Consider the following 13,731-nt stretch of genomic DNA (forward strand, 5'->3'; position numbering starts at 1 on the left):
GTGCAAATGGTGCAATGCAATCAACAGAAATGAGAAACAGCTGCGGAAGAGCGGGCAAGAGCGGGTCCTGCAGTGCAGCAGGATCTTGATTTGTCGATCAATTGTAGACATGTGTGGGATTGTAGTCGGTTAATTTAAACATATGACAAATATTTAATTTCTCTATCTTTACGCAGGATTTATTTCGTGAAAATAATTTCTTCTAGACATTGATGAGATTTTAGGTTAGAACTTACAATCTATTTCCAGTAAACACTACCCAACTATTTTTTAATCGATACTCCTGCAACATTGTTATATTTTATATTTATATTGTTATATTTATTATAATTATATTTATCTATAAAAATGTCTTAAATATTCTTGTAGACTTTCTATAGATTTTTCTGTTTTACAATTTAGATGGTCTTTTATATTTTAGATCAGAGAAAAATAATCATGGAACGTGGAAAGACTGGGATTGGTAGAGCAGCAAAAAATAAAATTGCTCAGCATCCTTCCGACTTTTTCGTATTGGGAGCAAAGAGTTCACGAAACGATAATTCTGATTCTAAAAGCCGACCAGGTGTTATCCATTCCAAACCAAGCGGCAGCTCTACATCCTCTGGTAAATAACTTGTCGCTTTGATACTCTCACAATTGCAAATTATTGTTTATCTATTGTCACAAACCGTTTTGTAGGTAATGATCGGAAGAAGGAGGCTCCGTCTGGATCGTCGTTTATGTACGTTCCGCAGAAGAAACCTAAGTTAGCTCATGTCGGCTCTCATCAACGACAGCCTTCTTCCACCGCGGAAGCATGGGAAGTTTTAGTTATAGACACCGATCCTGCAGACTTTGTGCCTATGGCACTTGAGGCTAATGACAATGACGAAGGCGACAAAGTTATCGGGATAATATGTGGCGCTATTAAGACGCTGAAGAATCAGAGATGGAAGCCTGATACGTTACTTTATATGGGCTTGTTGTATCTAGCCAAAATCCGCCCATCCATTTTCTCAAATGATTGCATCCTACACGCATTATCGTCCCTCCTAAGGAGGGATCAAAATAATCAAAATAGCTATAAGAGTAAAGTGAGTCCATTGGTTCCTGTACTCGCTGCGAATCTCTTGATGAAAGGTTTTCACGACAAGAAGAATTGGCCGGAAGTATTTGTGAAGGTAATATTCATTTGCATTCTTTTATATTGCTTGTAGAATTTTGATATTTTAACTGATTTTTTTAAATTTATTTCTACAGCTGTACGTCGAGGATGCTCTTGGAGAGCGTGTATGGGTTGATCACGAAGAATGCAAGGGCTTTGTCGACAACATATTAACGGGTTTTAATACGAGACATCCACCCAGGTCTGTGTTACAGCCAGAATTCCCGGTACTAATGCAGCGGGATTGTCCAAGCCCATCTGTAGCGGATGATGAGGATCCGGCGACATCAACGACATCGTTGTCTGGGGATAAAGAGAAAATAGAGTTTCCAGTAGGCCCACGGTACGCCCATTGCGTGGAGAATATAGAATCGATAGTACTGGAAGCTGTAAAGGAGCAACTAAACAGACGTCAGGTTGAGACTATAACGAGAAATTTCTTGAAGCTGCTCTCCTCGGCATGTGGTTTTGTTGAAATTAGAAACATCGTTGTCCCGAGACTAGAGGTGTGGTTGCACAATCCTAAATTGATGAGACCCGCGCAGGAACTGCTCATTTACATTTGTTACAATTGCACGTCTCATACTCAAAGAGACGTCGAGGTCATAAGTCAACTGGTTAAGATGAGATTGAAAACGAAAGCTGTGATCAATCTGTACTTGAACGGCGTCAAAGAATTGATCGGATTGCATCCCGAGAATTTAGCTACCATATTGAAGCACACGATTTACAATGAATTATCGAATGCGCGCAATCCAAACAATATGCCTATGCTGGGTATAATGTTCCAGACCTTGCCCGAGCAAGCGGCAAAATTGCTCGCGGAGATCTTTAAAGATTTATTGATGAATCGCGAGGATTACTTGAGGCCATTACGCGCATTGCTCAGGGAAATTGTACGCGTATGTCGGCACGATATCAATCTGATCGCTTTCATTCGTACGTTAATGTCCCAACGACCGGACATAGCTCAACAGTTGCTGACATTTGAATTTAAGGATCGTATGTTTATGTCGATAGTGGATTTACTGTGTCTGTGCATGCTTCTGGCGATAAGTCCGCAGGTAAAAGAAGCGGGGACACTATCGCAACGTGCAGATAAAAAAGACGTAGCTCTGCTACATCAATTTCAAAATCTCGTAGCCATGATACAGGACGAGACTGTGCTATGGCTAGAGGATTCGGCGCAGCAGATGTACGCCGTTGGACGAAACGAACTGTTGCACGCAATGCACAAGATCTTGCTCTTGGAGTCTCCCGAACATTATTATAAACTGGACAATTGGCCACCAGAGTCGGACAGAGTGTTCTACATACGACTTGTATCCGATGTTCCCCTGTTGCAAAATACGTTGTTGATATTGCTAAATATCGGTTTATCGAAGGTAAGTGAACAATAAGTTAGACTTATTGTTTGTAAAGCGATTCTGTTTAGAGATGGTCCTCATTCTATTTTTATTTATAGGACAACGGCATTACTCATTCGGAAACTTTGGATTTGGCTGATCAATTGATACGGCGAGCAGCGGGCAATTCAACGGAGAGTTTCCCGATGTTACAAATCGACAAAATGGATATAATCAAACTTATTTTTGAGCTTAGCATTTATCAACCACCGGGAACAATAAACATACCTGCTGGGTAAGTCTGCACGTATATATTATCTTTATAGTTGATATATGTACTGATATATACTATTATACGTTCGTTTTGTAGATACAGGCCACCAACATTGGCGATAGCTAATCTCTATTGGAAAGGATGGATAATGTTATTAATTTTGGCTGCTCATAATCCGTCCACAATTGGTGCACTAGGATGGAGGGAATACTCTATATTGAGGACACTGATGGAAATGTGTATTACAAAGTGAGTTTAACAAATATTAAAAATCATCTATAAATATTTTGGTCATATGACTAGCTCCGTGTTTTTAATAAAACATTCGTCTTGCAGTCATTTCTCGTATCCGCCGCCCACTATGGCCCTACCGGAGATCATAGAACAAGAACGTGCGAAGGAACTGCAGGTTGAAGCTATCGAGAAACAAGAGATATTGGAGTACGAATCGCATTTGGCCGCAGCGTCGACTAGGATCCAGCTATCCGAACAAAATAGTTTCCTGCTGTCGCAGTTGATTACCATGGCACCGACGGGAATTGCTAGAAGACCACCGCCAGCCGTGCTCGAACAGATACAGTCGTTGAATACGTCTCACAGACTAGGCCATCTGCTTTGTCGATCACGTAAACCGGACTTCCTGTTGGATATCATTCAGAGACAACAACAGAGCACATCGCAGAGTATGCCCTGGTTGGCAGACCTGGTGCAGAACAGCGAAGGTTCTCTGAGTCAATTACCAGTGCAGTGCCTCTGCGAATACTTGTTGTCAACCAGCCCACAGACAGTTGAAAAACAGCCCAGGCAGAAGCAGTTGTTGGCTCACCTTCAGACACTGCTAACCGATCCGAATCAAGATCAACAGCACGCTTTTGAGGTCTTGGAATATTTCTTAAGGAGATTGAGCAGTCAGCAGAGTGGTAGTCGCGTCCAAGCGATCACTGGACTTAAGATGGTTCTAGATTCGATACCCCTTGAGGATGAGAGTATGGACGTGGATGGAGAAAACGAAAAGTATGTTCTTAAAGGTACACTGAGAAAAGAAACTGTTAATAATACTTTAATAATATTTTAACTTTAACAATATATTTTTTTTTCAGGGAGACCTGGCTTCTCCGAAAATTGCCGTCGATACCACACTTCTTATCTGTACGTTCACTGGTTTCCACAGCACTACGTGGCGCTTGTCAGGTTGAGAACAGTCCGGATCTTGTACATACTTATATATCGTATCTGGCTGTGCATACCGCCGACGATGATTTGCCCGACTTGACTGATTTAGCCAACGAGATCTCTCAATTGGTCGTTGAACGTAGCACCATTATCGCGGCCATTCTGCCTCAACCGGAAAGTGATAATCTGCAAGCCAAACAAACATTGCACTCCTTCATGGCAATCTTCTGTAACTATCTTGAGAAAGCTCGATCGCCTAGGGGAGAAGGTTACCAATGGTCTGAAAGTCAAGATCAGATTCTAGTTCAGTGGAGCAACGGCGAGGAGTGCACTATGCACATCTTGGTGGTGCATGCTATGATTATATTATTGACATACGATACGTCCGAGGATGATCCGTTGTTCAACAGTTTGCTGGAAACATGGTTTCCCTTAACGGAACCACCAAAGGCCTTTCTCGTGGACACTAGCGAGGAAGCGTTGCTTATACCTGATTGGCTCAAGTTACGAATGATCAGAAGTAACGTGCCTCGTTTAGTCGACGCAGCTTTAAAGGATCTTGAACCTCAGCAATTGGTACTTTTTATCCAAAGTTTTGGGATACCGGTATCGTCAATGAGTAAGTTGCTTCATACGCTTGACGCAGGTGTCCAGATCGATCCAAGTTCAGTTGGTGAAGCGGTTTTGGATAAAACATACATGGCACAACTAGTCGAGGTGCAACACCGAAGGGGTGCCACAGGTGGACTGGTGTTCGTTCAAGTATTGCAGTTGATCGAACCGCAATTGCCAGACGAGAGCGTTATGTCGATCGGGAGACTGCAGCAGCCATTGCCAGTCAGTGCCACGGTGCAAAAGCAGTCCGTCATACAATGCTCCGTGAAGACCGACGTGCCCCACTTGATAAACCGGATCTTCATCGAGAGTATTCCGATTAATCAGAAAATGGATGCTTATCGGCGTTTGCACAAGACCCTGGCGAAGGATCTGCAGAGATCGTGCGTAAAGGAGAGCGGCGCGGTTGTGCTGGCGATACAGCACATATGTAGCGTTCTCAGCTCTATGCAAGTCAAGCAGTTCCTGGCCTCGCTTGTGCATATGCCGCAGTATTCTTGCACGTTGATGCGCGTGATACTTTTGCCGCTTAAGAAGCCGTTGACATCGAAGCACGTGATCGAACTGGCGCGTAATATGTGTCTGAATTTGATATCGTTGATAGGCGACGTAAAAGCACCGGTTCTGTCGATCCTGCGGGATTTCGCTAACGTGCAGCTGACGAAAACACCGCAACGCGCGGAGCTGTCGATGCTAATGCAGAGCCGTGGCGAGAGCCCTGGCTCGATTCTGGAGGGCACGGATCCTGTGAATCTGGAACGTGTGGGCCGAAGATTGCTGGATCTCTGTCTGAAGCAGCAAAAAAACGACGTCCTAGTCGAGGCTATGGCAAGATTATTGGTCAGCGATAGTAACGAAGGCGCATTGAAACCTCGCACAGGTTTGCTGATCGATTGGCTGGCCTCCGTGGAACCCGAGCTGATCGGCACTTGTCCGAATCTCCAAATGAAGCTGCTATTCGGGAAGACGAAGGTGCACATTAACATTGACAAGAACGTCGTGAGCTCGCATTCCTGTAGACCTTACTTGTTAACGCTCTTGACGCACCGAGCAAGTTGGACCACTTTGTATAAATGTGTCGGGCACTTGTTAGACAAATGTGATGACGGGTGAGTAAAACGGAAATGAACACTCTTCTCTTCCGTTTTGTTAATCTTCTCATTGTTCATGATATTCTCTGTTACAAATATAATTTTTTTCCTAAATCGATTTAATCAGCATATCTTTTTTATAATTATATTTATATTTATATTTATATTTGCGGATATAATGTGTTTGTAGATACGACCCTACTGCTGTTCTGGACTTTTTATGGGCCTTGACATGCAATCCTAAGCTGTGGCAAGGCCGGGACAAGTTCACGCCGAAGCATTACGTTCCTGAGAATATTCTGCTGTTGGAAGAACGACAGCTACTTAATCTAGTGGCATACCTAGTGTCCGAAGCCGTTATTATCTGTAAAATGCAGAACAGAAATGCCGCTTTAGCGAGGATGGATATCAGGCTTGATCTACTGTTACATTGCATATCCACCGAAGACGGCCTGATTTCTAATGTGGTTAACTATTTAGCGGGACGTATGATGGATAATGCTAAGTACGAATTGTGCGATCGTATATATTTTGCAACACACGATTTAACATTTGTTGCTTTAATGCATTCGAGTAAATGATTGTATTTAACTTTCAGCGTAGACTCAGCGGATATGGCACATCAGTTTCTGTTGCATATGTACATGAAGATTCCGAAAGTCATTTGCTACCTCAACACCTTCGAAGCGAGCAAGTTCGTAAACGGTTCGAGGATAACCGATTGGACGGGCTCGGTGCTCGATTGCATGAGCCACTCCTTGTTGACGGCTCTGGCAGCGACTCCGAGACAAAAGTCTTGGAATTCCAAGTCTCAGGAATTCGAACTCTGCGCGAGAAAAATGGCTGCGGTGCATCCTATATTGGTGCTGCGACAATTGCCAATGTTAGCGTCCTCCTTAATGGGAAGATGTTATCTTGATTTCGGTCAATTTAGATCCGGTCACCATTTAAACCTTTTCTTGCAAGTTATGGGTCTATTAGAACTATTGCAGCCGCATCTGTTTAACGAGCAACACGAAACTGCGTTGGAGAATACTTTGGAAAATTACTTTCAATGTTTTCAGGTATCACGATTTGTCTATAATGACACTTTTTGTAACGATACGCGAGCACAGTATTAAGATAAAGTTTAAAGAAAAAAAAAAAAGACAGATTCGAGGCAGTAATATGTTACGTATAAAGAAAAATCGCGATTGTTAAATAATTTAGTTTAAAAATTGCATTATGAAAAAAACCACTAAATTACTTACAATCTTTATTAATTACCATAAAATTTTCTCAATGCATCTTGTTGTTTCTTGTCACTTTATCTTTTGACATTTAACTAGACTATTCTAATATGTTTATGAATACGATTTTGTTTACAGTATTATGGACATATAAAAGATCTCGTCTCCTTGCTGAACAGATTTGTGTCATTATTACAGTCATACATATCACATGATCCACAACGGGCACTGAAATATCTTCAGAAACACGCACATGTTTTACAGTAAGTTATTTTTTATTTTTATGCACATTGCGAATGATTTACACCTGTGATATGTTTATATAGTTTATATGTGTGTATATAGTGAGTTGCAGGTAAATTATTCTAACGTACCAGCTTTGAGAACACTCGTATCAGGGATACCGATACCAAGGGAAGGAGAAGATGTAGATGATATTTTAATCACTGTAACTCCTACACCATATCCCTCGGAACCCGCTATTCCGCAACACTGGCAATCGCTGCTGGCTACGCTCACCAAGCTGCACGGTGAAGGTATGACTATGTTTACACGGCGGCTTATAAGCCGAAGTTATAACTGCCGTATACTATCCGATCCAAAACGTTTCTCCTTTTGATCATAATAATCATTTAAATAAGAGCTTCTTTTGATTTTAAACTACACTTTCTAGTATGTATATATCAAAAGAGATTAATTCAAATGTTTAGAGTATGAAAGAGGCTCATATTTAAGTAATCATATTGATAAAAAGAAGAAAAGTTTTGGATCGGATAGTATACGGCAGTTATAACTTCGGCTTATAAGCCGCCGTGTAAACGTAGTCTATGAGAAGTAACTTTATTAAAAATCCTCATTTTAATTATAATTAATAAAATTATTCAATTAATACAAAGAAAAGAGATTTGTTTGTCTTTCTGTATAAGCGACATCTATATAAGCATTTAATCTTTAGTATCATAAATATTCTAATGACATAATACGAGAAAATGATTTTAATGATTGTTCCATCCTCTGTAGATGTACTCAGTGCACTTCAAGAGATCGAGCACGTGTCGTCGCGAAAACCTTCAGTTTTAGAACCTATAACGGACAACATAGCCGAACTGCTTGTATCGCCACAGGGCAACATCCGAACGCTCGCTCACAATCTACTCGCTAGAGCATTGAAACATCGTCCCGCATCGAAAGCGAATATACTGTCCGCGTTTCAAAGATGCTTGGACAGTCACAGAGCGGATGTTCTTATGTCAGCTTTAGAAAAACTACCGGATATCGTGTTGTGCATGCAAGGTAAAAACGATTGCTGTAACAAACGGACTTACATATTTTCATATTTAAGTATGATAATAATTTCATTATTAAACTCTCATAAATTCTCTTTCTCTTACATTGCAGAACATGCTTTACCGTTGATGCAGAGGGTGTTCAAGTTAGGGGTAAATTCAAGCGTCAATACGATACCTTACATCACTAAGACTATTGCTCTGTTAAATACACAGCAAGGTTGTTAATATGTTAGTCTATTAGTTCTGTAAATATTACGCATAATATACGCATAAGACTTTTTTTTACAATTAAAATAGAACGGCGGAAGATCTTTTACCTCTTTCCTTCCAATATGTTTAAACTATAAGAAAGGATCATTTATATATATTATAAAATATTAGTAATTTAATTATTTAAATATAAATAAGAACAAAATTTTGTGTATTCTTTTTTTACCAATAACGTACATGTATTTTTTATACAATACTATTCTCTTTTAAGTATTATCAAAGTCTAATATAATTATATGTCTCGTTGAAAAGCTTCTGGAGGGACATCATTGACTGTGTAATTTTTTGTAAATGTAGTGATTGCACTTCTTATATCCCACTCTGCATCTTGGAGATATTTGTAGCAATATCCAATATTCATTGTAGTTAGCTCACGTAAAAATCTAATCAGTTGTTCCCTTTCTGTTACACTGAGTACTGTTGGAGTAAATTTAGGCACGGGTCTTGGATCAAATTTCACTTCATTAATCACATTGGCGGGTGTACCATCAATGTAATATTGATCGTTAACAATGCAATATTCATTGTCTTCTTTTCGTATAATGATGAAAGTTCTGTTGAACAGCATAGGCGGACAGATTGATAATCGATATGAGAACAATCCTTGCACGGAAATGATTATATAATTTTCCTCTTCGTATAACAAATCAATATGAAATGTTTTGAAATTGTGCATTGTCGGTGGTTGCCGTTGAAGGGCAGTGATTATCTTTTCAGGTCCCCAAAATAGGAATTCGTGATACTTGGCGTAATCGACAAACTTCAATAAATTTCTGTTTGTGGAAAATGTCTTGACGATCTCTTTATGTAAATGATTCGTTATGCTACCTAATGTCATGGAATAGAATGCATTTTTATCATACAGGCCGTTCATAACTATTCTATCTTCTTGGTCGTATAACGTGAAAAAATGCTTGATAAATTGCTTGATCAGAGGAATCTTTGTTCCATTGTTAAGATAATTACTTTGTATGCTTGGCACAAATTTCTTCTCCATTCCTATGACGACTCCGTCTAGTGTCTGTAAATGCGGGAAAACGTTCTTCACAGCCTGTATGTAGTCTTGGGAATTGGTATACTTTGTACACAGTGGATTCCCGTCCAACCAAAGTTCGCTTATCTTGAACTCGCAGAAATAACGTAGATATTCCACATCCAAGATCTGATTGTGTCTCAAGTCCAATTTGGTCAGGTGGTAATTGAAGAACTTGTCAAACAGGATGATAGCCGTGAGCCTATTGTATCTCAGACTCAACTCACGAACAGGCAGTCGTAATTGTTGGGGATCACGATTGCTGATACCTGTCTTGCTGCAACGTAGGACCAGATCGAAGATCTTCGGTATAGAAATGGGACAGAATATCGAGCCCAATGCCTTCTCGTTTTCAAAGTCGTCCAGATTGAATATCTTCTTCACCGGCTCGTACCTGGTGTGCAGGGCTGCCGCTATAATCTTGTTCGTGTTCACTTGCAGCTCCTGCGCGCCGAGGTATCCCAACACGATGTCCATGTGCAGCTCCTGGCCGCCGGGCAGCGTTATACACAGTCCCTGCTTCACAAGGTTCTCTATGGCGTTGCTAGCACATTTTGCGAGGAACGTGCTTTTGTTCTTGTCCTCGACGGCGTACATAATCGGTACTAGGAGCGCCGGTTCGCAGGTGGTTATAACGGCGCGCAGAACATCGGTTCGCCTGTACAGGGCGCCGTCGAAGACGATGAACTTGTGCCACAGATCCTTACGACACGCAAGAGTCATTTCGTGACTGTCGAAGGACGGCTTGATATGTGTGATTCGGTGTGGCTCCCATGACGTTTGACACTTTGACGGCGACGTTGTTGGTGATGATGCCATTGTTTATTATCGTAAGTTGTAAGAAACAGCGGCTGACCTCTTCCTAACCTCTTCGCGTCGCAACTTGCCTAATCGATATAATAATGTTACAAAAGATAAATAACAACTGTCAATTGATGAATAAATATCAATATTTCAATTACAAACTTTACTCCAATTTTAGAGACGTTCGCTGCAGTAAGCCTTTCCTCTTATTTAATTTATTTATAATCTTTCAATGTTAGATTAGGTTAGATTGTAAATTAAGGTTAGGATTGGACGAAGTTTGAATGTATCGAATATATCGATATACTCGCCGGCCTCGATAATCGGAACGTGACTCACTTCATGTCTTACCAGAGAGAAACCTCTGGCAGTAGTTGACGTATATGGTTAGGAACATTATACAATAAAATACATTTCACGACGTTGCCACAGAAGGAATTTGAGGTAAGGAGTCAAAACTCTGGCCAATTTCTTATTTCATTTGTTTTGAAGTAAAAGCAATTTCCTACCACTACTAACATAAACATAAGATATAAAGTGTCAGTCTATATATGATATATATAAATATATATATTAAAAATTGATCTTTTATCTGGATGTTTCTACTTAAATATTTTCAGGACATTTAGTAGTTTTATCCATAGAAGACACTGTAATAATCGAGGATGTCGAAGGTATTGGACGAGGAGTTGAAGCAAGCCTTTTCAAAGCTGCATGAGAAGATGGTAGACACTAAGCAGAAGTTAAAACTGGCTGATATACAAATTGAGAAGCTGCGGCGTACGAAACAGCGGGCAGAGCTTACTACAAAGGAAATTACCAGCCTCCCTGGAGACACGAGGATGTACGAGTCTGTCGGTCGAATGTTCCTCCTAGATAACATGAGTAACATTAAGGACGGTTTGGAAATTAGAATAAAAATGTCCGACGAGAAGATCAAGACGCTAGAAAATAACAAAACGTACCTGCAGCGGAGTTTAAAGGAAAGCGAAAATGAGATTAGAGAAATGATTCAGCAAAAGCAGAGCAAAGAAACTTCGGGTTAAAACTTATATATCGATGTATGTGAATGCTATTTCAATCATTAATAATATCCGATTCTCACCAGTATCCTTTGAACCTTTCGGGTATATCTCTATAACTTGGGATATGTATCTGTAAATATACAGTACCTATGAAAAATTCATCATCTGTTGCCTAGACATCACGCTTCGCACGTTGATACATTTTTGTAATTGTGACTTTTTTTGTATATCATGGAATAAAGTAATGAGCGCGTGTGCGCGTCAATGAATTCAATAGTGTGAAAGTCAAATTAATTCAATTATTTAATTATATACAAAATTATACAAAAGAGAGGCATAAGAAATGTATTGTATGCATGTAAGCAATAATGATTGTAATTAAATAAACATTTTGATTTTATAGCTCGAAAAGTGTATATTGAGAAAGACAGTGTTTCTTTATTTTTATATTTCAGAACGCTCTCTGTTATCGTTTACTATTTTCGCAAACGTGGGACAGATAATAAATTATGTATATACAGATGTAATATATATATATTTATTTTTTTAGATGAAATTTTCTTGTGATACTTTGTCAATTTTCGAGAATTAATATTTTAATCGATTGAAAAAATAGGTAGAAAAAGAAATTACAAACGAACGAAAATTATTAATGAGTTTATCTGATAATTATCCGGCATAACTTTTAATTACTAACATTAAATAAAACACAAATTTACTCAAAATTGATTCATTGATTTTCGATTTCCGATAAGTTTACCATCGATGGTAAAATTAACACTACTGGAATATGGCGACATCTCTTTTCATGTATAATGTTCTTTGAATACCTGCGTACGTCTCGGAGCACGTCGGAGCGCGGTGACCAGCGGTGACCGGCAGTGATCGGTGACATAACCTCTTCTTTGAAAAAAGTTTATTTCGATTAGTGCAATGTCGACATTATTATCAAGATCCGTTGCGTTATTAAATAGGAATTACAATGTCTTTACAAAGGTAATTTTTCGTGAAAAATCTACTCTATGTTAATATTCTGAAACAGCGATAATATTTTACACCCTGGTTGCATACTGTTAACTTGCAGATATATTTGTTTATTAATTTTTATATTAAAAATGAAAGCTTCATAGTCTTTATTTGAAATATTGATGAAAATCAGATTATAAATGCTATGAAAATATCAACATTATTAAAAGACATATGTAAATTATGGATCATATGATTACATCAACTTATAATTAGTATATTGCTTGTAGATCTTATGTTTAGTGTTTTTTAAATAATTAAAAATTGTTTAAAATTATTCTTTTTTTCTAGTAGTAAATTTCAATATATAAAAAATTTTTTATGAAGTTTTCTTTAGGTTTAATTAATGATTTTTTGTTTATTCAGTTTAGATACATAAATGCATCAAGTGCATTACGTCAACAGTCTAGCTTGCCCAAGCAATCGACAAAAATAAAAAAGAAATCACCAATTACATGGAAAAGTTTGACAGTTTCCGGTATTATCGGTACTGCTTTTGTGTTATATTTGCATCACCTTAGAGAGGAAAAAGATAAGACCTTGGCACGGGAGAGAAGACGACAGTTGGGCAAAGCTAAGATTGGTGGCAAATTCGAGTTGGTGAATACGGAGGGAAAGATAGTGAAGTCTGATGATTTCTTAGGGCAATGGGTGTTGATATACTTTGGATTTACGCACTGCCCAGATGTTTGTCCCGACGAAATTGAAAAGATGGTAAACGTGGTAAACACTCTTGGTAAGTGTTAGATTTAAATCGATTATAATAATTAAAAAATATTACTTACTACCGAATTCTTGTATCTTGTATGTGTGGGCCGATAAAGTACATTATTTCTGCTTTTGCAGAGAAAGAACACAATTTGAAGATACAACCAATTTTCATATCAGTGGATCCAGACAGAGATACACCCACCGTTGTCGGCAAGTACCTCAAGGAATTCTCCGATAAGATCATTGGTCTCACTGGCAGTATCGAACAAGTTGGACAAGCATGCAAGGTGTACAGAGTTTATTATAGTAATGGCCCTAAAGACCAGGATGATGACTATATTGTTAGTATATCATAAATTAAAAGCAATTTAATAATCATATAAGATCATACAAACGATTTAGTAATCATCGATTTTGCGATACTGCATTTCCTTTTTCTAGGTGGATCACACGATCATTATATACTTGGTAGACCCAGAGGGCTTGTTCGTGGATTACTATGGGCAAACGCACGACGTAGAGAAGATTGTGACTAGCATCATTGTAAACAAATTGAAATATGATCAGTTAAAGAACGATACTTCTTCCTGGCTGCCATCGTTGCCACTCAAGGGAGTGTTATAAGCGTTGTGACATTCCCATGTACAGATAATTTTTAAGTCAGTACTGTGCTACAGGAAATTTGTGTATGTCGTACA

The 13,731-nt window shown here is 39.0% G+C and overlaps 4 protein-coding genes across 6 annotated transcripts; 3 read left to right on the forward strand and 1 right to left on the reverse strand.

The window, feature by feature from the left end:
- Window positions 1-61: 61 nt before the first annotated feature.
- Ints1 (integrator complex subunit 1) lies at window positions 62-8,579 on the forward strand. Its single transcript, XM_071784141.1, has 14 exons — window positions 62-224; window positions 422-607; window positions 682-1,163; window positions 1,243-2,532; window positions 2,613-2,788; window positions 2,864-3,016; window positions 3,104-3,781; window positions 3,868-5,664; window positions 5,837-6,151; window positions 6,245-6,710; window positions 7,014-7,138; window positions 7,221-7,411; window positions 7,896-8,168; window positions 8,274-8,579. The coding sequence occupies exons 2-14, from the start codon at window positions 439-441 to the stop codon at window positions 8,387-8,389; spliced, it is 6,231 nt and encodes a 2,076-aa protein (XP_071640242.1). The 5' UTR covers window positions 62-224; window positions 422-438; the 3' UTR covers window positions 8,390-8,579.
- LOC139816549 (nuclear RNA export factor 1) lies at window positions 8,569-10,568 on the reverse strand. 3 transcript variants are annotated; one of them, XM_071784142.1, is made up of 2 exons: window positions 10,434-10,568; window positions 8,569-10,354 (listed from the first exon to the last, which is right to left on the reverse strand). In XM_071784142.1, the coding sequence occupies exon 2, from the start codon at window positions 10,284-10,286 to the stop codon at window positions 8,667-8,669; it is 1,620 nt and encodes a 539-aa protein (XP_071640243.1). In that variant the 5' UTR covers window positions 10,287-10,354; window positions 10,434-10,568; the 3' UTR covers window positions 8,569-8,666. The 3 variants fall into 3 exon arrangements, with proteins under 3 accessions (XP_071640243.1, XP_071640244.1, XP_071640245.1); XM_071784143.1 differs by having other exon boundaries at window positions 10,430-10,556; XM_071784144.1 differs by having other exon boundaries at window positions 10,439-10,540.
- Window positions 10,569-10,570: 2 nt separating this feature from the next.
- On the forward strand, window positions 10,571-11,707 carry Pfdn1 (prefoldin 1). The gene is made up of 2 exons (XM_071784149.1): window positions 10,571-10,715; window positions 10,892-11,707. Exon 2 carries the CDS (start codon window positions 10,937-10,939, stop codon window positions 11,315-11,317), a length of 381 nt encoding a protein of 126 aa, XP_071640250.1. The 5' UTR covers window positions 10,571-10,715; window positions 10,892-10,936; the 3' UTR covers window positions 11,318-11,707.
- A 411-nt stretch (window positions 11,708-12,118) lies between these two features.
- Window positions 12,119-13,725, forward strand: Scox (Synthesis of cytochrome c oxidase). Its single transcript, XM_071784148.1, has 4 exons — window positions 12,119-12,292; window positions 12,689-13,058; window positions 13,169-13,374; window positions 13,475-13,725. Exons 1-4 carry the CDS (start codon window positions 12,230-12,232, stop codon window positions 13,655-13,657), a joined length of 822 nt encoding a protein of 273 aa, XP_071640249.1. The 5' UTR covers window positions 12,119-12,229; the 3' UTR covers window positions 13,658-13,725.
- Window positions 13,726-13,731: the final 6 nt, after the last annotated feature.

Source organism: Temnothorax longispinosus, chromosome 7 (assembly GCF_030848805.1).
Source record: "Temnothorax longispinosus isolate EJ_2023e chromosome 7, Tlon_JGU_v1, whole genome shotgun sequence".
In the NCBI taxonomy this organism is placed as follows: Eukaryota; Metazoa; Arthropoda; class Insecta; order Hymenoptera; family Formicidae; genus Temnothorax; species Temnothorax longispinosus.

What these genes read in the sequence shown, in the direction of transcription:
- LOC139816549 (XM_071784142.1), bottom strand. Translation starts at nt 10,286, where the DNA reads ATGGCATCATCACCAACAACGTCGCCGTCAAAGTGTCAAACGTCATGG.
- Ints1 (XM_071784141.1), top strand. Translation starts at nt 439, where the DNA reads ATGGAACGTGGAAAGACTGGGATTGGTAGAGCAGCAAAAAATAAAATT. An exon ending in GTGGATGGAGAAAACGAAAA is followed by an intron (nt 3,782 to 3,867) that starts GTATGTTCTTAA and finishes TTTTTTTTTCAG; the next exon opens with GGAGACCTGGCTTCTCCGAA. An exon ending in TATCGTGTTGTGCATGCAAG is followed by an intron (nt 8,169 to 8,273) that starts GTAAAAACGATT and finishes CTTACATTGCAG; the next exon opens with AACATGCTTTACCGTTGATG.
- Pfdn1 (XM_071784149.1), top strand. Translation starts at nt 10,937, where the DNA reads ATGTCGAAGGTATTGGACGAGGAGTTGAAGCAAGCCTTTTCAAAGCTG.
- Scox (XM_071784148.1), top strand. Translation starts at nt 12,230, where the DNA reads ATGTCGACATTATTATCAAGATCCGTTGCGTTATTAAATAGGAATTAC. An exon ending in ATTACAATGTCTTTACAAAG is followed by an intron (nt 12,293 to 12,688) that starts GTAATTTTTCGT and finishes TTGTTTATTCAG; the next exon opens with TTTAGATACATAAATGCATC. An exon ending in AAACGTGGTAAACACTCTTG is followed by an intron (nt 13,059 to 13,168) that starts GTAAGTGTTAGA and finishes CTGCTTTTGCAG; the next exon opens with AGAAAGAACACAATTTGAAG.